A 27,797-nucleotide genomic window follows, 5' to 3' on the forward strand; every position below is an offset into this window, starting at 1 on the left:
TTTGTAATATGGGGGAAATTGAGGGCTGTCACTTGGAATTAAGTACCTTGTAAATCATAGAAAAGAACCAGAGGTGGCTCAAGCAGTCGCCTGAAACAAGTACACAGCTAATTTTTTTAAAATGGAGATTGAAAATGTCAGTACGAGTCCAATACTGTTTTAGGACTAGCAGCTCTGATGAAGAAGAACTCAAAAGTAAGCAATTCAGTTATTTCTGTGCAGCCAGGAGGAGCTGGAGTTCTTCACTCCATTCCTGACTGATCATTTTTTCACTAGGTTTGGAGGTTGGTTGGATTGACCAATATTGCAGTGGTCCAGAACCACCTGGCCATGTTAACTAGCCCCAACCCTTGATCGTTTAGGTCTTCAGTCAGCAGCAGCGGTGGGTGTCCCTGATCTTACATCAGCCAGCTGCCCAGAAACTTTGAGAACAAAATCTAGCACTTCATTATCGAGAAATATGGCAGCTTATTTGGGCTTAGCATGGCCCCACAGTTGACAAAGAAAGCTGACCAGATGACTAACACAGGTTGAGTGATAAATGTTGTTAGGACAATTTGCCCCCATTGATTGACATAGGAACCAAAATGCCTTCTTCCTGACTGATTTTAATTTTAAAAAAGTTTGGGTTCCAGTCTACACCTGGAACAGCAATTAAGTTCCAGTTTCACCCATGGTGGCTCAGTAGTTAGCACTGCTGCCTCACAGCGCCAGGGACCCAGGTTCAATTCCTGACTTGGGTCACTGTCTGTGCGGAATCTGCATGTTCTCCCCGTGTCTGTGTGTGTTTCCTCCGGGTGCTCTGGTCTCCTCCCACAGTCCGAAAGACGTACTGGTTAGACGCATTGGCTGTGCTAAATATTCCCTCGGTGTACCCAAACAGGTACCAGCGTGTGTGACTAGGAGATTTTCACAGTAACTTCATTGCAATGTGGCACCAATAAATAAACTTCAAGAACTTTTTAAACTTTACTTAAAAATTAGAATTTAATGACTTCAATCTTGCTGGTACTGTGATTTAATGTTCCTTAGGAAATTGCATTTAATCCTATTTAATAGCAGTGCCACAGATATTAGTCACACATTGGTGTGCATCATAGTATGTACATTTACGTACAAATATCAATATCAAACTGTCACCTGGTTCCTGCAAACATAATCATAATTTGTACCAAACATGAGTAAAAGCGACATGAGAAAAAACCTTTTCACACAGCAAGTGGCTACGGTCGGCATGTACTGTCAGAGGATGGAGGAAAGTTCAATCCAAGTATCCAAGAGGGGATTAGATTGCTAAATGAAAAGGAAGGATGTGCGGGGTAATGGGGAGAAGACAGGGAAATGGCACTTGATTGCTCGTTCAGTCAGCAAGGGGCTGAATGGCCTCTGTGCTCTTGAATCACCAAAAGGACACATCAAAAATCTGAATAGTGAAAAAATTTAGCAATCCTGAAAAGGTGAGAAACTGAGCCAATCTTGCAATTGTTCCCCCATTTTCTGTTTCGACTGCTGGTATTTTCCAATGCTGTTTGCTCCTCTGGACATCTGATTTAATTTCTGATTTATGAGAATTTGGCTTAAAAAGCTGATTTGACACCTTGCTACAAATCCTTGTGAATAATGATTTGCTAACAAACTGGTCATTCAATTTCCAAAGTTACAGAGAAAAGTAATTACAGGTACAATCCAATAGTGCCATCGAAACCTTTAGTTGACAGATATGGAATAAGCACATCAGACATGTGCTCACTGACTGCAATTGGTGACGAGATGCCAGGAAAAAAAACATATCCAGCCATAAACAGAGGAGGCCTGTTATATAAACAATCATGCCAAATTTTTCATACTCTCCATGTTGCTCAAGTTTTTCCCATTGCTGGTGATTCATCATGGGGCTGTTTCACGTGTGCCAGCAACCTTCCAAGACCGACCTATTTTCAGAGGGAGAATGAAGACCTTACTGGTCTTCTACACAAAAAGAAATCAAGTTACACACAATCCTGCCCTGTTTAGCTGTTTGGTATCCTAACTCCATCCAACTGCCTTGTCCTTTGGGGAAATACATTATTCCTGTTCCTTTGTACTCACATAAACCAAGTCAGGTTCAATACTCATTAAATCTACTATATCCTGCTCTCTAGTTAATTCTTGAATATATTGCTCCAGAAAATGACTTTGAATGCACTCAAATTCAGTTCCCTGGCTTCGCAATCTTTATAAAAATTAAAAGTCTCCAGTTATAACTTGTTTTTGTTACAAGCCTGTCTCATCTCTGTTACTATATTCTGCCACTTCATTGCTGTGATTAAGAGCTCTTTATACTATCATTTCAGTTTTAAGTCCTATTTCCTCAATTCCCTAACTAATGTTGCAGTACTATATTTAATCAATAATACCCCTCCTCTTTCAATTTGTTACTATCCTTTCTAAAGGCCATGATGTGGAGATGCTGGTTTTGGACTGGGGTGGGCACAGTAAGAAATCTCAACACCAGGTTAAAGTCCAACAGATTTATTTGGAATCACAAGCTTTTGGAGGACTGCTCCATCAGGTACTTTCAAAAAGCCTCATAACTTGAAACGTCTAACTCCCAATTCTGACTGGCCTGCAATCATGTTGCAGTAATAGCCCCTGTGTCATACCTTCTAAATGGTAGTTGAGCCTCTAATTCACTGTGTATTTCTTGTAGTGTGTTAATATGCAAAAGTTTTACCTGGGAAGAAGACCTTATTGTATCCTTCTACCTTAATGCTGCATTCTTCACACCATTTAACTTAACCCACTTCTTATTTATCATTCTTCTGTAACTAACTTTGAAATATCCTCTTTATTTGAAATATCTATAATCACAGGTTATATGACCTGAATTACTGCTATGATTATGGTATTTATTAGATACTTTGGGTCTGTCTTACAGCAGAGGAACAGCCCCTTTGGCCATCCAAGCCTGTGCTGATCATGATGTCCTAACTAGAGTCATAGAAGTTTATAGCCTGGAAACAGGCCCTTCAGTCCAACTTGTCCATGCTGCCCAATTTTTACCACTAAGCTAGTCCCAATTGCCTATGTTTGGCCCATATCCTTCTATACCCATCTCACCATGTAACTGTCTGAATGCTTTTTAAAAGACAATTGTACCTGCCTCTACTACCAGCTATGGCAGTTTGTTCCAGACAAAAATGCCCCTCTGGATCCTTTTGTATCTCTCCCTTCTCTCCATAAACCTATGCCTTCTAGTTTTACCTTTGGGAAAAGATGTTGACTACCTTATCTATGCCCCTCATTATTTTATAGATTTCTATAAGATCACCCCTAAGCTTCCTATGCTCCAGGGAAAGAAGTCCTAGTCTATCCATTCTCTCCTTGTAGCTCAAAACTATCAAGTCTCACTAGCATCCTAGTAAATCTCTTCTGTACTATTTCTAGTTTAATAATATCCTTTCTATAATAGGGTGACCAGAGCTGCACACAGTGTGCCCTTGCTAATGTCTTATGCAACTTCAACAAGACATCTCAAATCCTGTATTCAATGAAATCAAGCACGCTGAATGTCACCTTTACCATCCTTTCCACCTATGACTCCAGTTTCTATGAATTTGCACTTGTAGATCTTTATATTCTTTAACTCTCCTCAACGCCCTACCATTAACTGAGTAGGTCCTGCCTCAATTTGATCTATCAAAATTCACCACCACACGTTTATCTAAATTAAACTCCATCTGCCATTCATCGGCCCACTGGCCCAACTGATCAAGATCCCGTTCTTCAAGATAACCTTCTTCACTCCACTATGCCACCAATTATGGTGTCATTTGCAAACTTACTAACCATGTCCTATAAATTCTCATCCAAATCATTAATATAAATAACTAATAACAGTGGACCTCTGAGACACACCGCTGTCACAGGTCTCCAGTTCGAAAAATAACACTAGAATCACCCTCTGCCATCGAGCCAATTTTGTATCCATTTGGCTACCACACCCTGGATCCTGTGCGATTTAACCTTATGTAACAACCTACCATGTGGTACCTTGTCAAAGGCCTTGCTAAAGTCCATGTAGACAACATTGACTGCATTGCCCTCATCTACCTTTTTGGTTATCCCTTCAAAAAAACTCAATCAAATTTGTGAGATATGATTTTCCACTCAAAGTCCCTAATCAGTTCTTGCCTCTCTAAGTGCTTGTAGATCCTGTCTCTAAACTGAACTTAAAAAACTTTCTGCCCTTACTCGGTCTGTATCCCTCTATTCCCTCTCTATTTGTGTACCTATTCAGATGCTTCTTAAATGATGTTAACGTGTCTGCTTCCATCACCTCTTCTAGCAGCACGTTCCAGGTACCCACCACTCTCTGTGTGAAAAACTTCCCCTGCACATCTCCCTTAAACTTTCCCCCTCTCACCTTGAACCTGTGCCCCCCTGTAATTGACACTTCCATCCTAGCCTCTGAGTATCCAGCCTATCTTTGCCTGAGATAATTTTGTAGACCCCTATCAGGTCTCCCCTCAGCCTCCGTCTTTCCAGTGTGAACAATCCTAGTTTATTCAACCTCTCCTCATTGTCAAAACCCTGAAGATCAGATAACATCCTGGTGAACCTCATTTGCACTCTCTCCAAAGCTTCCACGTCCTTCTGGTAATGTGGTGACCAGAACCGCGCACAATATTTTAGGTAAGATAAAAGGAGTTCTGAAGTCGGCCTGACAATAAGCCTAGGTGACATAGCTGGTAAAGATTAAAAGGAGACATGGATTGCTTTGCGGGGAAGAAGGTGTAAGATGTTCACACTTGGAGGCAATGGCAGCAGTATCTGTGCTGATAGTGATTAGGTTGGTAGTTCCAGGAAAGTGTTAAAAATGTGTAGTTAGTTATAAATGGTTATACTACAAGCTGGCTATTTGATTCCAAGGTTGGATAGAATTGGAGTCTAAAGAATAGCTAGTTAGCATTTCTACCTGGTTACAAAGCCCATGTGATTCACATTACCATGGAGATAGGTTTTGAGAGGGGGAGTGTGCCAAGGAAGTTATTGTCAAATCATGTTACAGGCTTCACTAACATATCACCAAATTAGTCTGCCTAGAATTGGGAGCGAGAGGGCAGTGTAGGCTGGAAGTTTTTATAGTTCACTGTGCAAGATTACAGGTGAGAGCTCATAATCAGTTTGAAAAGACCAAAACTAGGAGGAATTAAAACAAGTGTGGATGATTCACCATGCTTGCATGATGTCAACACAGTCCTGGAGTTAGAAGTTACCAAGCTGAAAAAGGAAAGGAATTAAAGTAAATCCAAAGAGCTAAGAATCACGTTGGACCGGCTCCAGGAAAATTGAATAGCCCAGATCTTTCAGTCTCCAAATCCAGGGACCGGACGTTACCCAGGATATGCATCAGGACCCTGCGGAATCACTCAATCACTCTGTGCATCTTCCAGCAAGTTTGAACTTCCAATAGGCAATTCAAGACCTACTGAAAATGTCTCTGATTCTTTCAGTTCTGATTTACCTGGCCAGCTACCAGGAGGTGTTGCAGCAACCCCTGCACTCCAACCTCCTCACAGCACCCTATCCATGTTACCCAGCTGCCACACTATCCACTTATACTCTCACTCACTGACACACAGGTTTGGGAACATCTAAACACCAAAGAGGTGTTACTGTCAGTACTGTACAAACGCTTCTGAGCAGATCATCATCACTGCTCTCTGCTAGGATTCCTGCGCTGAGAAAGTTCCTCTGCACTGAAGATCGGAAGTCAACGCATGCAGATAAGTGGGTAGATTTCTGTCTGATCACATAAGGGGTGGGTCCTGACTCTAATCCAAAGTTTTGAGCCAATGTCAAGCTCAGTACAATGTATACTTATGAATGTCCTAGTCCATAATTTAAAGTGTAAGTTACCTATAGAAAGTGTTCAGTCAATGGTACTTTCAGTTGCTTATTACAGTAAAAGTCTTAACTTGTGGAATTTTGTCATGATATCTTTTCAGCCATCAACTGGAATTCAGTTTTTTTTGTTATTGGCCTCTATGGGGATTGTAACAAATCTAAACAAACTTTTACTATTCTCACTATTTTTAGCACCCTAAAACGAACACAGGAATTTTGATGACCATTGTATTATGCTACACAAAGAGGTTAACACCTTAGGAAGAGAGGAAATCATCACAAAGAGAAAAAATCATTCACGTTGAGTTCATGGGGTGGCACGATGGTTAGCCCTACTGCCTCACAGCACCATGAACCCTGGCTTGGGTCACTGTCTGTGTGAAGTTTGCACTTTTTCCCCATGTCTGTGTGGGTTTCCTCTAAATGCTCCGGGTTTCCTCCCACTGTCCAAAAAAACGTACTGGTTAGGTGCATTGGCCATGCCAAATTCTCCCTCGGTGTACCTGAACAGGTGCCAGAGTGTGGCAACTAGGGGATTTTCACAGTAACTTCATTGCAGTGTTAATGTAAGCCTACTTGTGACACAAATAAATAAACTTTCAGTATGACAGATTATAAAACCAAATGGTATTATGGTATACTATGGAGGAACACAGGCACAAGTTTCAATCTATTTACTCTTCTGGCTAAACTGGAGTTTCGGAAAATGATAATGAATATAAACGATTGCAGCCACCTCTATTTTTTGACTTGAAGTTTTTATACTATTCCTCAGTAGTAACTAATAGTACATTTGTAGTTTTTCTTGGCATTTTAATGCTGTTAAAATCTGTTATTACATTTTTCAATTATCTAACGCTCTGAATAGACTGATCTAAAAGAACTGCATATAGTTCTGTACAAAATGCAAATTAACTTATTTTATTAAAATACATGGGACTGACAACAACTCTACAGGTACCCAATGGAATACCATGTTATCCCCACTCAATGGCAAAAAAAACAAACAAAACTTAAACAATAAACCTCCCAATTATTTATAACCACTTCAACACACTTGTTGCATCGTACTGATTCTCTGTTTACCGCATTAGTTCACCTTTAATCCTCACATCTGTTAAGTCAATACAAAAGCGGTGAATATTTGCTTTAGAAATGTCTTCTTTGATGAGCAAGTTGTTTGCTGATTGGATCGTGTAGTATGCTGTAATGTAACAGTCTCCAATTCAGCCACAGTGCACCAGTGCACAGTCTGAAGTCTGGTGGTGAGGATGGCAATGGGCAATGGTGTGTCTGCCACGCAGTAATCTCCAATGTGCAAGTCAGCTGTATGTCCATCTTTGGAAAAGGCTTCATGAAACTTACCAGGAATCCACACATTGAATCAAATGGTGGCACCTTTTGCCTGACCAGTTGGTATCATTAAATCTGAACAATGGCAGCTTCCAGAATTGATTACAAGATGCTGCATATCATTCACTTGCCTGTAGCACCCAAAGAAGCATAACTGCACAATAGCTTTCTCTATTGCTCTTGACTCGAGGTCAGCAAGCAACCAGTCTTGTTGATGTTAAGGTTAAGGGATTCAAATCTTCAGTGTGTGCAGCTCGATGTAGAGAGGGTTCCGAGGCACTACGGTGGATTTTGGGTAATGAATGTTGCAACAGTTCAACAGAGGATAAAATCTGTAACAATTTTGGAAAGGAGGAGATTAAAAAGTAGAATGAAGCAATGCTACACATTTGAATCTATATACATGCAATTTATGTAGTTTAAGTTACAGTTATGGCAATTTAAGATATATGAAATTATGGTTAAAAACTGCTACCTATTTTAATCTAATCCTTATAAAGGATTCAATTAAATTCTTTACAATAACTATGTTGCTGCAACAGTCCCTTGTCACATCAACTGTTCAACAGAATTAGCTTTCTCCTTGTTATTCAATCGCAAAAAATCCTGGAAGTACATCTTCCACGTCTGCATGTTATTAACCATCTCCTGCATTTATTGTATACTACATCTAGAATTCCATATGCCTGTATCAGCTGAAATTTGAGCCTATTCACTCCTAATGCAGTCAATCGTTCCAGGCTACCTGTGGGAATGTAATTTCCTGGTTAAAAATGGGAGCCTCGTGCCTCAGGGCTAACTGTACTCGTTCTCCTGCAAAGCTCAGATTGAGCCTCTTCCCTGACATCTGAATGGAAACCAAGGGCTGAATTTTCCCAAGCCCTTGCCACTGTGTTTGAGGGCAGGAGGCCCAGTATTTGGTTTCACGCCAACGTGAATTTATGGCAGAATCTTCCCCTGCTGCCCATCGTGGCAGTTCGGAAAACCCACCAGAGGCCGGCGTGAACCTGATTAGCATCCCAATAATGGAATGCAAATGATGGATTGACCCCTGCCACACCCTTCCCAACCTCACCCCCCCCCCCATAAAGGAACAATGCAAAATGGTAATTATTATACTACATATAGCACTTATCTTACAGTAAAGCAGTCAGGATTGCATACTGATTTTTGAGTATTCATCAATCTGCAAAAGAAGCCAGAGTACCAAAACGACTCGATTCAAAGTCACAAATAACATCCTTTGTATTTATTATTTATTAGTGTCACAAGTAGGATTACATTAACATTGCAATGAAGTTACTGTGAAAATCCCCTAGTTGCCACATTCCAGCACCTGTTTGGGTACACGGAGGGAGAATTTAGCACCTAACCAGCACAGCTTTCAGACTGTGGGAAGAAAATGCAGCACTCAGAAGAAAACCATGCAGACATGGGGAAAATGTGCAGACTCAGCACAGATAGTGAACCAAGCTGGGAAATCAAACTCAGGTCCTTGGTGCTGTGAGGCAGCAGTGCCAACCACTGTGCCCCTCATGACTGTGACAAAAGTAAGTGTTCCCTCCTCGTCCTTCTCAACCTGCCTTTGATGTAATTGACCACACCATCCTCCTCCAAGGCCCCTCCATAATGGTGCAGCAGGCTAAAGGCTCAGGTCAATGACCTGCTACTGATTCTCACCATTCCAGTAGGGACTATAAGATTAGATTTTGTCTAATGCATTGGTAGTGTGCAGTGAACACACAAAATAATTATCCTATTAATAATTAAAATATCTGGTTCTTGCAAGATCAAAGTTTGAGGAGACAGATATGCGCAGAGTAGTAAGTCACCACCGCAAGGAAGCAGTGAAGGTGGATGTTGGATCCTTCCTTCAAGAACAGTGGAACCATCGTTCATAGATGGGTGTTTAGAACTCTTTTCCTGATCCCTGAAGGAATAAGAGACCCTCGCTTTCAAATCACTGCTTACTGCAAAAGCTCTGAGGGTTCTGTCACATCTTGTCTAAACATGATAAAAATAAGACTTAATCATTTTATGCAACAAGGTTAGAAAAAAAACATCAACAGCGGTTGAGAAGACAAAGAGAAACAATCAAGTGTGTGTGAGTCTTCGATCACCCCAAGAGTGGACTGAATTCTCATAATGTCACCATTGTATATTTGCGATTGTGACCAGAATACTTAAACATCTGATGGTATTGAAAATCACTTAGTGCTAGCTAATTGGAGTCCCTTTTCCCTGTATGGCTGGTAGCTGCTGCACAAACTTCTAGAATTTGCTTGTGGCATGCTGTCCTCCTTTCTATGTCTAGCAGAAGATTCTGACAGAATACTTCAATGCGTGACCCCTGCTTAAATGATTCCCTAATCACAAAATAAATATAGATGATCGAGACTCATTCAGTCTATCTCAGTTCATTTATCTTGAAGGCTATAATTCTTCCAATTATGACTTTGAGAGTGGCACAGTAGTTAGCATTGCTGTCTCACAGTTCCAGGGACCCGTGTTCAATTCTGGGCCTTGGGTGACTGTGTGGAATTGCGTGTTCTCCCCATGTCTGTGTGGGTTTCCTCTGGGTGCTCCGGTTTCCTCCCACAGTCCAAAGATGTGTAGGTTAGATGAATGGGCCATAGTAAATATGTGGGGTTTATGGGATCCATTGTATGGTTTGCCCAGTTAAAGGCTTCATTTTAAAGTATTTCTGCCTAATGTAACTAATTGTGCTATGCCTTAAAGCTAACTTAAGCTAATTTGGCCAGATCAGCCTGGAATTCTGGGTCCAGCCTGGAAACTTAGCAACATTGTCTAAAAGTACAATGTAAGATAAACAAGCTTGCTCATAAGGTAAACAGAAGCTTCCATGGCCACAGTTGCCAGTGTTTTGATGCAGTTAGAGATTGCCTGTACCCAACTCTCTAATAACACAAGGTAAGTGTTTAGTTTCATTGTAGATGCAGATCAATGTTTAGTTAGTTCGATACAGCGCTGTCTTTTGCTGCTCTTTATCTTTCTCTTTCTCTCTTTTTCTCTCTCACTTAAGTAATCTTTATTTCACTTTCTGTAAAATGCTAAAAGTATAAAAGACACTTAATAAAGAAGTTTCCACTTCAAACCAGTCATGCTCAAGTTTATTCTGAAGAAGAAAATAGACCCTTAAGAGCTACAGGAATAGGGCGGGCTTGGGTAAGATGCTCTGTCAAAAAGTCGGTACACACTTGAGGGGCTGAATGGCCTTTTCTGCAAAGTAGGAATTCTACGATGAACTTCTTAAGTGTCTCCCCCAATACCTTTCTCGAAGTCTGTTCTGACATTAGTTCTTGATTTACCCTTCACCTATTTAACCTTGTTCTATTGTCTTGGTTTAGAACATAGAACAGTGGAGGAACAGACCCTTTGGCCCACGATGTTGTGCTGAACATGACGCCAAATTAAAATAATCCCTTCTGCCTGCCCTTGGTCCATATCCCTCTATTCCTGTCATGTTCATGTGAGTATATAAAAGCCCCTTAAACACCCAGCCACTCTCTGTGTAAAGAACTTGCCCCTCACATCTCCTTCGAACTTTCCCCCTCTCACCTTAAATGCATGCCCCATAGTATTAGATATTTCAACTCTGGGAAAAAGATTCTGACTGTCAACCCTATCATAATCCTATTGACTTCTCTATCAGGTCACCCCTCAGCCTCCTCTCACTCCAGAGAAAACAACCCTAATTTGTCCAGCCTCTCCTAATGGCTCATATCTTCTAATCAAGGCTGCCTCCTGGTAAATCACTTCTGCACTGTCTCCAAAGCCTCCACATCCTTCCTCTATTGTGACGACCAGAATTTAACTCAATACTGTAAGTGTGGCCTAACCCAAAGTTTTATAAAGCTGCAATATCACGTCCTGACTCTGGTACTCAATGACCCGGCCAATAAAAGCGAGTATGCTATACGACTTCTTTACCGCTCTAAGTAATTGTGTGGCCACTTGGTGTTTAGGGTCCTGCCATTAACTATGTACTTATCCATAACATTTGATCTTCCAAAGTGCAACACCTCACACTTGCCAGGATTAAACTCCATCTGCCATTTCTCCACCCATATTATTTATAAAAACTTTGAATAGAAATCATAGAAACCCTACAGTGCAGAAAGAGGCCACAATCCCACCCATCCCCTACCCATATCCCTACATATTTACCCGCTAATCCCTCTAACCTACACATCTCAGGACACTAAGGGGCAATTTTAGCATAGCCAATCAACCTAACCCGCACATCTTTGGACTGTGGGAGGAAACCAAAGCACCCAAAAGAAACCCATGCAGACACGAGGAGAATGTGCAAACTCCACACAGACAATGACCCAAGACGGGAATCAAACCCAGGTCCCTGGAGCTGTAAAGCAGCAGCGCTAACCATTGCACTACCAGGCCGCCCTAAATAAAGCTCTGCATTTCTTTTCATACAATCATAGAATTCCCACAGTGCATAAGGAGGTTATTCAGCCCATCAAGACTGCACCAACAACAATCCCACCTAGGCCTATTCCCGCAATCCCACGTATTTTCCCTGCTAATTTCCCTGACACTAAGGGTTAATTTAGCATGGCCAATCTTTTCTGTACTATGTAATTATCTATATTTTGTAACACTGATCTTCATTCAAAGAGATCACAGTCCCTAACCTCTTGTTAATTCCTCAGTACTTTCTCAGTCCAAGGATTCCGCAAGTAGTCCTGTGACTTTTCTCTGATCTCGCTCTAAATATTCCAAGTGTTTCTAGTGCCTTAAACGATCAGAACTGGACATAGCAGTCAGGATCTCACCAGAGTACATGTTGTAGTATAATTTGATTTGTACTCCCCTGATCTAGTAATATAGTTTGATTTACTCCCAAGTGTGAAAAGTGCATACACAATCAAAACTCACAAACCTTGCCACTATAAAAATAACCCACGTCTTATTTTTATGGCTTATCATCAGTAAACACAGTAGGTGCCCTCACTGTCTTTAGTCTTACCTGAGGAAAGAGAGGTCGGTCATCCTTGTTCCTGTTCAAACAGTTTGCTACAAGTCTTTTCATTGCTTTTGGGCAATTTTTGTAGAGTTTACTGAGGTCAGGTGTTAAAAATCCTCTTCCCACCATGAAAATGATCTAATCGCACAAAGGCAAAGGCAGGTTTTAAAACATTGTTGCACCAATGGGTGAAAAAATGTGAAATATGTTTATCAAGAATGTTAGAAAAATACTTTTTTTATGAAAAAGGAAGGAAATGCTCAGCAGATCAGGCAGCATCTCCAGAGAGAGAAGCAGAGTAAATATTTCATTGGGATATTTTACAATGGGATATTTTTACCACATTAAAGGGCTGTGTAAATGCTAGTTTTTTTTGAAGCTCCATCTGGTGGCAGAGGCGAGCAGATGCAAGAGCGGCCTTCATAACTCTGAGACTCAAGTAAGAAGTGTGCAGCATGCGCAGAGCAAATTTTATATTTTACAGGTTTAATCACTGCTTTACAAAATTGGGAGTGCTGAATTTGGAAAGAAATCAAAATAGTTTGCAATATTGTGAGTGTGAAATTAAAAACCCAATTTGCAAGTGAAAGGTAAAACAGACAGATTCCCAGTGGGTAAAATACCAGCCGTGGAATAAATGTCGGTTTTCCTTTCTAACTCTGGGTGGTTTCACTTAGTGCAGCAATTGGAATTCTATAACTGTTTTCAATGCCTGCTGAACAAATGTTTCTGATCACTGGGGACTCCTGCTGGAAGATGTACAAGCGTTAACAAGGATCAGGCACTGCTCCCTGATGCGCTCCGCAATTTAATAGTTTGTGGTTCACATATGAAGAATGGCCACTGAACGGCTTTTGACACCTGTAAACCATCCCCGTATCCCCAGGATAAGTGGAACAAAATCCATGACATAAGCTCTACAAAATGCAGGCCATTGCTGTTATAACCTATAACACCATTACCCAATTTCACTGCATCATCATAAGGAGGCACTTTGTTACTGGGGGCCAAGAAAGAAAAAGTTAAAGTTAATTTAATAGTCACAAGTAAGCTTACATTAACACTGCGATTAAATTACAATGAAAATCCCCTAGTCGCCATATTCTGGCGCCTGTTCGGGTACACGGAGGGAGAATTTAGCATGGCCAATGCACTTAACCAGCACATCTTTGGACTGTGGGAGGAAACCGGAGCACCTGGAGGAAACCCAGACAGACACATGGAGAGGAAGGGAAGATTAATAAATCAACAGCCAAAGCAAGCTGGACAACTGCCCTGTGCCATCTGGTCACACGTAAGTATTATCGGAGATGCAGCAACAAGTCACTAGCCTGCAGTAGTTTGTGATAAAGGAGAAAAAGCAGAGAAAAATCATAGGGGAAGAAGAGGAGGAAGACCAAGTGTTAGTTTGTTTTTAAAGACTTGGGTACTTGAATGAATCACGTTCCTACCTGATCTCGATTGTTTATGTGGGAGTAAGGCAGTTCTCCTGTCATTAGTTCAAACAGCACAATACCATATGAATAGACGTCAGATTGAAAACTGTATGGATTAACCTCCTCCATTCGGATAACCTCGGGTGCCTAGAGAAAACAATTCCTTGCAATAAGTTACAATACCCAGTTGAGGGAAGGGGATCTTTGGGAGTTTTAGGAAATCTAAATCTTCGAAAATATTCTTTCATGCAAACTGTGCAAAATAATGAGACTTAAGGTGGTCAGACTTGGAACCATGAGTCAGCGCAAGTCGTTATTTTCAAAAGTGAGGAAGACAGTACAGAAAACAGGAGATACTAACAAAGATTCCATGTTGAGCAGCAGGCTAGGAAAAGTCAGTCTGTGGAAGGATTCTGGCCAATCTTGATTAGAAATGAATAATCAGAGTAGACTGAAATACATCTGTTGAAATCTTCTCCAATGAGTAAGCCAGCAGTTAAAAGTACTTTACCCTCAATCTCAATCCAAGTGAGCATTCATGCTTTCTTTTCTGAGGAATGAATCTCTGCTCTTTTCCTCTCCTCGCCCAACTATGACCACACACACACACACAAAACCAACTCAGATCTACTTATTTCTCACATCACTCAAGCTCTGATGGTGACTCCATCTAACGCCGTTAATGAAGTATTTATGAAGCCTCCCTTAAGGGCAGCAAAACTATCCATCAGCCAATCCATGTAGCAGCAAATTCCACATTCTCAGTATGCTGTGTAAAGATACTCTTAAATTCTTAATTTGATCTGTGTATCTTCTATTTCTGCCCTTTTATCTGCACTCACGAAAAGTGGAAACAGTTTCTCCATGTCCACCATGTCAAACCACTCCATAACTTGAAAGACTATTATCAGGTCTCTTAGTTTTTTCTTGCCTGGTTAAAAGGCCCCAATCTATTCAATCTTTCCTGATCGTCAATGACATCCTCTCAATCCTTGTAACTCTTTTCTACACTTTCTCCAGTGGTTCAATATCCTTTCTGGTGAAACGGAGGAGACACAGATCTATACAACAGTACTCAAAAAAATTTTTCTTTCGCCAAGATTCTACATAAATTTAACAATCCCTCCCTCCTTTTACATTCTATTCTGCTGGAAATTGATCTCCATATTTTGCACACTTTATGGTCTCAACTTACAATGATACTTTTAACAACAAATGTATTTATTCCCAGATCTCTTTGCCCCTCTATGCCATTTAGTTTTTCACCTTCTAAAAAATAAGTGATCTCCTTATATCAACTACCAAAACTGAAGGCTCTATTTCATTAACACGACAAACAGACCATTTATGGAGAGTCTACGGAGCTTACCATAAAATGGAATATTCTAAAAGCTAAAAGGCAAGGTTTCAAAACGTGGTTTTTCTAATATTCGCTGTTTAAACTGCTTTCCATGGTCTCATTTCAGAACAAATAGCCACTTTCAATTAAAGTTTCTCTTTTTCGTGTAGCATTAACTAGCATCCAGATCCCTACTGTTGGGGAAGGGCTGCATCTTTGAATATAGAAGCATCAAAACTGCTGCCCACCAATATAGAACTTTAAGTAACTCACCAGGATTAGGCGGAACTAATTACTCTGATCAGAAATAAGTTTCTGCTCATCTATTGACACATAAGTCATGTCTCTAATGATAATTCCAAAGGTTATTTTGACAGTATATTTAATTTAGAAGTAGATTCCAACTGAATAATTTGGAGAAACTTAGTGATCTTTGGATGCAATAGAAGTAGAGTTTAACACTGAATGCTTGCTATTCACAGACAAATATAGCAGTGTACATGAAAATACCAAATTAATCGAGTGCATTCTTGTCACTAATGAATACAAGGCCAAATGGCAGAAGTTCTAATTTCTTGCCTATTTAATTATTTCCTGACTGAAACAGGATAGTGATAGATATCCCAGATGATAGAAGTTCACAAAGTTCTCAGAAGCATAGACAGGATGGGTAGTCACAGGCTTTTTCCCAGGGAGTAAGTGTCAATTACAAGGTGGCACAAGTTCAAGGTGAGAGGGGCGAAGTTTAAGGGAGATGTACAGTGGACATTTTTCAGACAGAGTGGTGGGTGCCTGGAACACACTGCCAGAGGAGGTGGTGGAAGTAGGCACATTATCAACATTTAACAGGCATCTGGATGGGTACATGAGTAGGGAGGGAGTAGAGGGATACAGACTGAGTAAGGGCAAAATGTTTTTTTTAGTTTAGTTAGAGCATCATGATCAGCCCTGCATGGAGGGCCAAAGAGCCTGGTCCTCTGCTGTATCTTTCTTTGCTCTAATGAATCAGCAGCTAGTACCGCAGGTTTTGGCATACAAGTCAACCTTTAAAGCCTCAGAAAATCTGTCCAAAAACGTGGGTCAACTTAGACATCAAGTATAAAAGCAAAATGTCACTCTGGATATGGGTGGCCACCATTTTGAAATGTTATCTGCTTCTAGTTCACAGATTGGACATGCCTTAAACTCCCACACAACACAGCTATTTGATCCTTTATGCCCAGTTATGACGTATCGGTAAGTAAAACTTGCATTCATCAGGAAAAAAAAATTGAGACTGACTACTAAAATATAATAAATGATGTCATGGCTGAAAAGGAGGATTGATTATACACCAAGCATAAACTGGAAAAATAAGGTCATCCTGTACGCTGGGTCAAGTTATATGCTAAAGTAAAACTATTTTTAAAGAATTATTTTTGGAAGATCATCTGACTAGGATGAGATGACGTGTCATTTTTCAAGTGGCATCTGCTGCTGATCATTCCAAAAAGGCAGGAATGAGTAAATTGCTTTTGGGGCTGCACAAACGGGAGTGCAAATACTATAACTAAACTTTCAATATAAAGTTCATCTCCGGGAAATATTAGGAAATATTATTTCCTATTTTAGGAAGTATTAATTTCAGAAAATTGTAAGGGAACTGATATCCCGAATTAAGAGAAAGCACCCAATCATAAATCAAAAGGCAGAGAAAGCAAGGTAGGTTTGTGAGATGCCAAAAAGGACATTTAAACACAATTATCTTTGCTGTCATTTAACCAGCCATTACAGCGTTCCCATGATTTGATCAGGGAATCAGAAGTTAGAAAACAAAACAAAGATTTGATTTGGGTACTTCTTTTAAAATTCATTCGTGGGACATGGGCATCGCTGGCTGGCCAACATTTATTGATTTTTGGGTGAGCATTCTTCAAGGCAACTTTCATGACACATGACAGTGCAGAGTCGCTGAGCAGAGACTGATTGCCAAGTTCCACACACATGAGGATGGCCTCAACCAGGATCTTGGGTTCATGTCACATTATCTGTAACACCCACGACTTGCCTGGGCTTGCAAAATCTCACTAACTGTCCTGGCTGGTGACAATACACATCTCTTCAACCTGTGCTTTATGCTCTCTCCACTCACATTATCTGTACCTTTAAGACTTGTTTGCCTGTAAAGACTCGCATTCCAACCACTATTTTGTAAATTGAGTTTGTGTCTTTATATGCCCTGTTTGTAACAGAACTCCCACTTACCTGATGAAGGAGCAGCGCTCCAAAAGCTAGTGGCTCGTGCTACCAAATAAACCTGTTGGACTTTAACCTGGTATTGTGAGACTTCTTACAACATTTATTATCCATCCCTAGTTGCCCTTGAGAAGCTGAATCTCTGCACTCTATTTGCCGATAAGTATGCAAGGATTATTTTTTCATTTATGGGATGTAAGCATCACTGGCTGTGCCAACATTTATTGCTCATCCCTGATTTGCCTTTCAACTCATGATCTTTAACCACATTGCAGTGGGTGTAGGCCAGACCACATGTGGACAGCAGATTTCCTCCCCTAAAAGACATTAGTGAACTCAGTTTTTTTACAACAATTCATAACGGGTTCACGGTTATCATTAGACTTTTAATTCCGGATATTTATTGAATTCGAATTTCACCAGCTGCCATAGTGGGATTCGAAACCAGGTCCCTAGAGCATGAGCCTGGGTCTCCCAGATTACTAAACTAGCGACAATAACACGATAACATTGCCTCCGCTTATTTACCTACACATCTACATTTTAAGTCAAAGTTTGTACGCAGATTAAAATTAATACAAATTAAATTATTACAGGTACTGGAATCTGACACAAAGACAGAAAATTCTGGAAAATCTTAGTAAGTCTGACAGCATCTGGGTAGAGAGAATAGAGCCAACATATTAACATAGAACACTACAGCGCAAACAGGCCCTTTGGCCCATAAGTTGCGCCGATCATATCCATACCTACCAGGCCTATTTATAACTCTCAATCCCATTAAATCCCATGTACTCATCCAAAAGACTCTTAAAAGACCCCAGCGAGTTCGCCTCTCCCACCACCGACAGCAGCCGATTCCACTCACTCACCACCCTCTGAATGAAAAACTTACCCCTGACATCTCCTCTGTACTTGCTCCCCAGCACCTTAAACCTGTGTCCTCTCGTAGCGACCATTTCAGCCCTGAGAAATAGCCTCCGAGAATCCACCCTATCTATACCTCTCAACACTTTATAAACCTCTATCAGGTCACCTCTCAATCTTGGTCTCTCCAGGGAGAAGAGACCTAGCTCCCTCAACCTATCTTCATAAGGCATGCCTCCCAATCCAGGCAACATCCTTGTAAATTTCCTCTGCACCCTCTCAATAGCTTCCACATCCTTCTTGTACTGAGGCGACCAGAACTGCGCACAGTACTCCAGTGGGATCTGACAAGGGTCTTATAAAGTTGCAGCATTACCTCCCGACTCCTAAACTCAATCCCTCAATTAATGAAGGCCAGTACACCATACGCCTTCTTGACCACATCCTCCACCTGCGAGGCCAATTTAAGAGTCCTATGGACCTGGACCCCAAGGTCCTTCTGCTCTTCAACACTGCTAAGAGTCCTACCCTTGGTATAGTACTCCTTATCCCATTGGACCTGCCAAAATGGACCACTACACATTTATCCGCGTTGAAGTCCATCTGCCACTTCTCCACCCAGTCTTGCATCCTATCTATGTCTCACTGCAATTTCTGACATCCCTCCAGACCATCCACAACACCACCAACCTTCGTGTCATCGGCAAACTTACTAACCCATCCCTCCACTTCCCAACCAGGGCATTTATGAAAATGACAAACAGCAAGGGTCCTAGAACAGATCCCTGGGGCACTCCACTGGTGACTGACCTCCATGCAGAAAAAGACCCATCCACAACCATTCTCTGCCTTCTGCAGGCAAGGCAGTTCTGGATCCACAAGGCAACAGCCCCCTGGATCCCATGCCCTCTCACCTTTTCAAGAAGTCTGGATATTATTATTAATATTATTAATAATATTAAGTCTGGATGGGCCTGACAAAGAGTCATCCAGACTCAAAACACTGGAACGTTCTCTATCCACAGATGCTGTCAGACCGGCTGAGATTTGCCGCTTTCGTTTGTAGACAGGTTGTTTGACTGTGGTCCAGAAATTATTTTTAAGATCATGAGTAGAACATCTTATAATGCAGTGATTATGTATTTATGAACAAGGACCAACACTGGAACGTCACAACTCTCTTGCTTAATAGTCAAAATATTCGACGCAGACTACATCTTTCACTTCCTGAATGAATGGCTCTAGGGAGTGTCAGGCGTTTAATATAGCACCTGGATAACAAGAAGCCTATTTAGCAAAACTAAATCTTATTTTTATTTATCTTAACCACTGCCGTTAAACCAGCTTTCTAAACACTCAGCGTGCTAAACGACAGAAAGAGTCCAATTCCTCACCATCCATAGAATGGATCCTGTTGGCTGTCCGACTTGTTGGGAGCCGCTCCATCGAGATTTCACCGTCGCTAACCCAAAATCTCCAATCTTCACGGTGAGGCCTTCATGGAGAAAAATGTCTGAGCTTCTGTTAAGGAGAACTTCTGTTGACAGTGGCTGTGTACCAACCCAAAAGAGAAAGCTGCTCCCAGTAACTTCAATCCAAATAGTCAGAGCCAGTTAAGCTTTAGTTTGACTTGCGCTTTTTACTTCATACTGCAAAGTTATTTTTTTCCCCCACAAGGTAATTGTACTGTTTAATCTGAGATACTGGATTTATCCTTCACAAATTCACTACTTACGGGAGCATTCAAAAATGAATTTCATAGCATCATTATAAGCACCAGGGAGGCACGGTGGCACAATGCTTAGCACTGCTGTCTCACAGCACCAGGGTTCAATGCCTGGCCTCAGGTCACTGTCTGTGTGGAGTTTGCACGTTCTCCCTGTGCCTGCGTGGGTTTCCCCCGGATGCTCCGGTTTCCCCCCACATCCAAACATGTGCAGGTTAGGTTGATTGGCCATGTTAAATTGCTGCTTTGTGGCAATTAGAAGTACATCCATGGAGTTATGAGGATAGGGCCTGTGTGGGATTGTTGTTGGTGCAGGCTCGATGGGCCGAATGGCCTCTTTCTGCACTGTAGAGATTCTATGCTAATTAATTCTCCTTGCGCCCAATTGAGATGGACTTCATCTCACACAAAGATCAATTTTCAGACACTTTTCTGTGCACTTTTGGAGAATCCAAGAAAAAAATCTATTTATAAAAAAGATAATAAAAAAGAAAAAGCCATAATGCATTCTGCCAGTGATACAATACTAGAATCTATATTGTCTGACAAGAAGATAAACTGAATGCAATAAAGACATTTGACTATCTCAGAGTTTCATAGGATCCCTACAGTGCAGAAGGAGGCCATTTGGCCCATTGAGTTTGCACTGGTCACAATCCCACATTGGCCATATTCCCATAACCCCATATATTTCCCTACTTATCTCCCTGACACTAGGGTAATTGTTTATTTAGCACAGCCAATCAACCTAACCTGCACATTTTTGCTCAGTGGGAGGAAACCAGAACACCCAGAGGAAACCCACATAGACACGGGGAGAATGTGCAGGCTCCACCCAGACAGTGACCCGAGGCTAGAATTGAACCTTGGGTCCCTAGGGCACTGTGAAGCAGCAGTGCTAACCACTGTGCCAGGTTACCAATTGTCTAAAGAGACTCCCTTAGCTTGTTTATATTCTTACCTAATAGAGAATGTCAGTGAGCTGACCACAAAACTACACAGATTTCCTCTTCCAGCCAGAGGGCTGCATAACAAATAAAGACACAGTTGGTCCTGTTTAAATTTCAGTTTCTCGCCCATTATCATCTGTCCCCCATCTTAATCAATGGTCCATTCAAACATTGAAATATTAGCAGCCAAACAATTTAATATATGGCAGCTGAATCTTCCAGAGATACTGCTGTTAGTTGTCTGTAATGTTTCACAAATTCTGTGTAACAACAACTACTGGTGTTCAAAATCATGAGGGAGCCGGACAGAGTGGATGCGAAGAAACCTTCCGCTCATAAAGGATCAGGAACGAGAAGGCACAGATTTAAAGCAGTTTGCAAAGGAAGCAAATGTAATGTGAGAAAAACTTTTTTCACACAATGAGCAGTTCGGGTCTGGAATGCACTGCCTGAAAGTGTGGCGGAAGCTGGTTCAATCAAAGCATTCAGGAGGGCATTAGGTGATTGCTTACATAGAAACAATGTGTAGGGGTACAGAGAAAAGGCAGGGGAATGGCAGTTAGCCATAGTGCCAATCTGGAGAGCCGGTGCAGCCACGATGGGCCAAATGGCCTCGTTCTGCATAGTTACACTTCTGTGATACTGAGTAGACAGTGGTTGCATTTCTTCAATAGCAAATACAACGCCACAAACTGTGGAAGGATGGGCACAACCTTGGTCAGCACAAAACAATGATGAATTTCAAATCATTTAAGACCCAAAAATTAGTCAGGGGAATACAAGAGTTATTGAGTTAATAAGATTATAGAAGGTTTGTATCACCCAAATAAACACCTTCCCCTGCTGAAATAAATAATTACTCTCTACATATGTATAACATATTAAAAGGTTCACATTTGCACATACTTGTTGTCAACTTCCCACTATAAATTCCTATGTACACATCTAGATTGAAAAATGCCTGTTGAGGAGCTGTATTTAAACTTCTTGCCAGTGGAGATGCTATAATCCAGTTGTTGGCTGGAGTTACATTGAGAGAAGTTTACATAGGTTGCTTCCATTCTTCTGGGGACTTCTCCTGTAAATTAGTTGCTGACTTTCTAGGAGCAGAAACCTTATTTTAAACTCATCAGCAAGGTGAGAGGGAAAATGGAAGGTGAAATAATATTTCACAAAGTATTTGGGGATTGGACTGACTGAATTTCTAGTTTCTTAAGCATTTCTAACTCGGCGCAGTGTCACACAAACCAAGACTGCTCTGACTGACAGCAGAGAAACAAGTGTGACTGACAGGAACCATGAAATATGGGATCACTTTTAATATAAAAAAAAATAATATGGCAAAAATATCTCACCTTCATTGGTCACACTCTGGATGTCATATTTTGTGCAGATTCAAAGCACAAAAATAAATAAATACAACAACTATGCGCTTATATTGAGTTCTTCCGATGTGTAGTCTGAAATTTGTTACTGCCCACTGATCTGAAGTTTTCAACTCTAACAAGTAATTGACTTCGAAATGACGTCAAGCTGCATTTGCTTCATAACAATCAAATGCTGTGTATGTTTAGGAATACAGACCAGTTCAACAGCAGAATAATACTTCATGCATTAAATCAATCCTATCCAAATGTTTAATACTTAATAATTTCCTTAAGCATCCTCTGGCTTAATCACTATTGTTCTGCATATTAACAAATATTTATCACATACACCTAAGTGAACCAACACTGCTTCCGGTCAAAATCATATATGCAGAAATCGTATATTTTGTTCATATATGCCAAGCCAACTATTTCAATCAGGTGCAATGCAGTCTCTCAATTTAAAACAAATGTCTCTACAATAAACATACTGTTCACTAGCTTTCTTCAATGGAGTGGATATTATTTCACTTACTGCCTTGCAACACAGAGTCTTAGAGGCCTATTGCATCTGCACCAGTCAAACAACTCAACTATTTTAATCCCATTTTCCAGCATAGCTCAGAGCCTTGTGTGCCATGACACACAAGTGCATATCTGAATACGTCTTAAAATGTTATGACGTCTCTGCCTCCATCACCCTTTCAGCAGGGAGTTCCAGAATCTCACTACCCTTTGAGTGAAAAGGATTTGCTCACATTCTCTCAAACTCCTGTCCTTTACCTTAAATCTATACTCCTTGTCATTGATCCCTCCACCAAGAGGAAAAGTTTATTACTATCTACTCTATCAATGCCTCTCATAATTTTATGCATCTCAATCATGTCCCTCTCAGTCTCCTCTGCTCCAAGGAAAACAGTTAAAACTCTCCAGGTCCTGGTACCAACTTCCTGGTAAATCTCCTCTGCACCCTTTTCAGTGCTATCACATCCCTCCTATAATGTGGATTCCAGAACTACCACACAATAATTTGGCTGTGGCAAAACCAAGTTTTATATAGTTCCAGTTTAACCTCCCTGCTCTTAAACTCTATAATAAGTCTCACAACGACAGGTTAAAGTCCAACAGGTTTATTTGGAGTCATGAGCTTTCAGAGCGCTGTTCCTGCATCATTATGCCTCGGCTAACGAAGGCAAGTGTACCATATACGTTCTTAATCACTTTTTCCACCTGTTCTGCTACCTTAAGGGAGACCAAGATCCCCCTGATCCTCAGTGCTTCAAGGGCCCAAGGTTCATGAATTGGATCTGAAAATCTATTGCCATGAATCTGTTTATGAAAATGTTTGTTTATCAAACTGTTCACAATGTAAAAATGACAATTGCACCAGATTCCTGTGTAACGACTTAGGGGCTCAGCATCCATAACATACTAGATCAAATTGATATGGCTCCTGGAATCTTTCCATTGGTGCATTTAGTTGTGAATTGTAAATCAGGAAGAAGACATACCAGTGAGTTAGGCGAGAAAACAGTACAACGCAGGAAGCAAGAATCAAACTTGAGCTACAAATAAAATAACCCGATTGCATGGTTGAAGATGTGAATTCCATTACTTTTGGTAACGCAATGATAGATAATCATTGTGCTCAGCACTCTTAGAATCTAAGGCACAGAAAAAGGCCCCTCAGCAAAAAGGTCCATGCCAACTGAAAAGCCCATCTAAGCTAACCCCCTTTTGCCTACATTTGGCCCATATCCCTCTAAACCTTTCCTATCCATGTATCTGTCCAAATGCCTTTTAAATATTGTCAATGTCCCTGCCTCAAACGCTTCCTCCTACAGCTCATTTCACAATTACTCAATCAACATTTGGCATTTATTTCTGCTGAGTACCATCCTGCTGAATTACTCTAAAGAATAAACAAGGGTCAAAGATCAAATAAAAAAGGATACTGTTCGACTTCATGTCTCTGTGGATAATATTCTTTGCATGTAAATAACTATAAAAAAAATGCAAATCACAGTCAGGCTATTATGTTCCGGCTTGGTGATGTTTCTGGCCATTAATACAGTCTCTCTCTATTTCTAAGTAAATATATATAATTGAAAATCTAAGCTGTTTTTGCCTTTCTCATCCTTCGGATGCCCTGGTCAGCTCATTGAACCTTTTGGGATAATGGTCTGTAGTCCAGAGGTCACCTCCTTCTACATGACTCGAATTGCCTTCCTTAAAGGTTTACTGTCTCCCCTTTGCTCTATTTCACAGAGAGAGGTTTGCCTGGCAGACTCTGAAAATGTGGCATCTTCTTCATTTACCTGCCCTTTGTCATTACTTTGGCCGTCTCCGACAACCTCTCCTCTGTTAGACAATCCTTGTAACTTGCCACATAAATAATCATGAGACATAGGGCAAGATTTTAGCCCACTCAGAACCCATTCACTCATGTGGGCCCACAGAATCAAATTAGCCAATAGTCAACTGACTAAGACAGGCTTTGTTACTTACTTTGCTCCCCCAGCCTGCAAACATCATATGTTACTTAATATGGGAAAGAATCACACTGTAATTTCCATGTACCCCAAAATGCTTCTATTTCACACATGTTTGACTCCTATAGATATGAGAATAAACTGAACCTGTCTTGGGCACATTACACTTTCCACTGGCATCAATATGGTGCAATTCATTACATGGAATTTCGAGGCTACCTTTGCATCATATTGTTGAAACTGTCACAAGCAACTTCTGATAAGATGTTAAAAAACATTTGTTAGATCTAGGCCTTTTTCCTAAACCGTTAAGAACCATTCATTTAAACATGGATTTGTAGAGAACAGATCAGTAATTACACCATTACAGCAGAGAACTTCTGGTCTTGTCTATTAATGGCACTTTTACATTTGAGTTAGAGTCCCAGGAGAGTGAGCCACAACTTTGTGCACTGCTCTCCCATTTTAATCTCTCTTTTGCAGCTGAGCTAACAAACAGAAAATTAAAGAAATCAGATCAAATTTGAAATTTAACAGCAGCACATGAGAGTGTGGGTCTCCAACACAGTCAGCTCTCTAGAGGTGCCTGCCTTATATTAGGCAGCAGCCATCAATGGGGAGAGTACCATTGACAGAACTCATCCAATTTACAAGTGCCTTATAAGTCACTGTCAGATTTTTATCAGCATCACAATTTCCTTGTCGCAATAACAATTAACCATTGTACTAGTTCATTTATTCATTTGTTTATTTATTCAATTCAAATAAAGTTGAACAATAGGACTTGTGTACCCTGTTCTGTTTCTTGAACAGTGACAGAGATTGCTGTAAATGATGTGCAAAATAGCTAATTTATCTGTGGGGATGAAAGCTTCAGCATCAGAAACTAACATTTTAGACCTATGGTTTACAAACTGTGAGGCACAATACTTCTCCAGGTTTAAGCTTAAAGTTTATTTATTAGTGTCACAAGTAGGCTTAATTAACACTGCAATGAAGTTACTGTGAAAACCCCCTAGTCGCCACACTCCGGCACCTGTTCAGGTACACTGACGGAGAATTTAGTGCCCAACAGCATGTCTTTTGGACTGTGGGAGGAAATCGGAGCACCCGGAGGAAACCTACGCAGGCACAGGGAGAATGTGTAGACTTCGTATAGACAGTGACTCAGCTGGGAATCAAACCCGGGTCCCTGGTGTTGTGAGGCAGCAGTGCTAACCACTGTGCCACCGTGCCACCCATGGGATGTACAGAGAGGTTATAAAAAGAGTAAGCAACTACAGCAACAATAGAATGCAGACTAACGTTCACACAAATTGTGCTCTGCCAGTATTAATCTGCTTCGGATTCTGTTCTGTTTTATTAAACCATTGTCATTCTTACTTGACCTACACTATCTTTATACAAAATAAATTCAGAAAGGGCATAGTTTTTTTTAAAACTTTTTGTTGTTACACCGTTTTTCAATGAGGGAACTCCATGAATCCCACTCTTCAATAAAAACCTTACATGAGCATTCCTGAAGGCTCAGCAAGTTTATCTAATCAGTCATCTCGAAAAGGCCTTGAGTTCCATCATAAGTATTAGTCAACTAGTTGTTGACAAAATCCTTTACATCCAACATACTGATTCTGTTGTTTTCTAGTTTCAACATTTATTTATTCACAGGATGTGGGTGTTGCTAATAAGGCTGCATTTATTTTCCATCCCCAATTGTCCTAAGAAGATGGTGATGGGCTGCTTTCTTCAATCGTTGTTGTCTGAGAGTTGGTGGTATTCCCACGGTTCTGTCAGGAGGACGTTCCAAGATTTTGAACCACTATTAATGAAGGAAAGGTGATGTATTTCTAAGTCAGGATAATGTGTGAATTAGAGAGGTGTTTGTGAGAAGTGGTGTTCCCATGTGCATGCTCCCCTGGTTCTTCCAAGTAGTGCAGGTCGCAGGTCTGGAAGATGCAAGCGAATCAGCTATGGGCAGTTCCTGCAGTGCAACTGTGCTGGAGAGAGTGAATGTTAAGGTGGTGCAGGATGCCAAACAAGCAGGCTTCTTAGTTTTGGATGGTGTTGAGTTAGTTAAGTGTTGTCTGAGCTGCACTCTTCCCAGTAAGTGGGTAGTATTCCTTCACACTTTTGATTTCTGCCTTCTAGGTGATGAAAAGCATTGGGAAGTCAAGAAGTGAGACTCTCACTCGAAGATATCCAGCTTCTTGCCTGCCGTTGGAGCCACATTTATATGGCTGCTCCAATCACATTTCTGGTCAATTGTGACCCCAGGATGTTGATGGTGTGGGATTCAATGACTGTTATACTACTGAATGCCAAGGGAAGACACTTGGATGTTCTCATGTAAGAAATAATCATTTTCTGACCCTTGTGTGGGGTGAATGTTATTTGCCATTTGGCAGCCCAAGTCTGGATGATACCCAAGTCTTGCTAAATGCAGGAACTGCCCTCGTTATTTGAGCAATTGCAACTGGAATGGAACACTGGACAATTAATGGCATGACCCCTACTTCTGAACTTATGATGGAGTGAAGGTTATATTGTTTTTCTGTCATGGGATTATGGTGTTGATGGCTAGTCCCACATTTGTTGCCTATTCCTAATTGCCCTTGAAGTGAGTGGCTGGCTAGGCCATTTCAGAAGACAGTTAATAGTCATCCATATTGCTGTAGCTCTTAATTTTTTAAAAAATTCATTCGTGGGACATGGGCGCCGCTGGCTGGCCAGCATTTATTGCCCATCCTTAGTTGTCCTTGAGAAGGTGGTGGTGAACTGCCTTCTTGAATCGCTGCAGACCACGTTCTGTGCATTGATCCACAATGCCATTAGGGAGGGGATTCCAGGATTTTGACCCAGCAATTGCAAAGGAAGGGTGATATATTTCCAATTCAGGATGGCGAGTGGCTTGGTGTTCCCATTCATCTGCTGTCCTTGTCCTTCTGGATGGAAGCGGTCATCAGTTTGGAAGGTGCTGTCTAAGGATCTTTGGTGAATTGCTGCAGTGCATCTTGTAGATAGTACACACGGCCACTACTGAGCATCGGTGGTGGAGGAATTAAACATTTGTAGATCTGGTGCCAATCAAGCGGGCTGCTTTGTCCTGGATGGTGTCAAGCTTTTTGAGTGTTGTTGGAA

General features: G+C 41.0%; 1 protein-coding gene across 7 annotated transcripts in view; it reads right to left on the reverse strand.

Annotated features, from left to right (window-relative positions):
• Positions 1-6,624: 6,624 nt before the first annotated feature.
• The window catches only part of raf1b (Raf-1 proto-oncogene, serine/threonine kinase b), an 89,238-nt gene continuing 68,065 nt past the window's right edge, over positions 6,625-27,797 (reverse strand). For 4 of the 7 annotated variants that reach the window (XM_080182128.1, XM_080182121.1, XM_080182135.1 and 1 more), the window contains exons 12-16: positions 24,123-24,169; positions 19,519-19,637; positions 13,699-13,830; positions 12,251-12,385; positions 6,625-7,574 (exon numbers count right to left, since the gene is read on the reverse strand). In XM_080182128.1, the coding sequence (XP_080038254.1) occupies positions 7,434-7,574; positions 12,251-12,385; positions 13,699-13,830; positions 19,519-19,637; positions 24,123-24,169 (574 nt within the window). In that variant the 3' untranslated portion in view covers positions 6,625-7,433. The remainder of the gene's footprint in view (positions 7,575-12,250; positions 12,386-13,698; positions 13,831-19,518; positions 19,638-24,122; positions 24,170-27,797) is intronic. The other 3 variants (XM_080182109.1, XM_080182100.1, XM_080182114.1) reach the window with 1 other exon arrangement.

The sequence above is a fragment of the Carcharhinus amblyrhynchos genome, chromosome 3 (assembly GCF_965287045.1).
Source record: "Carcharhinus amblyrhynchos chromosome 3, sCarAmb.v2.hapA, whole genome shotgun sequence".
Classification (NCBI taxonomy): domain Eukaryota; kingdom Metazoa; phylum Chordata; class Chondrichthyes; order Carcharhiniformes; family Carcharhinidae; genus Carcharhinus; species Carcharhinus amblyrhynchos.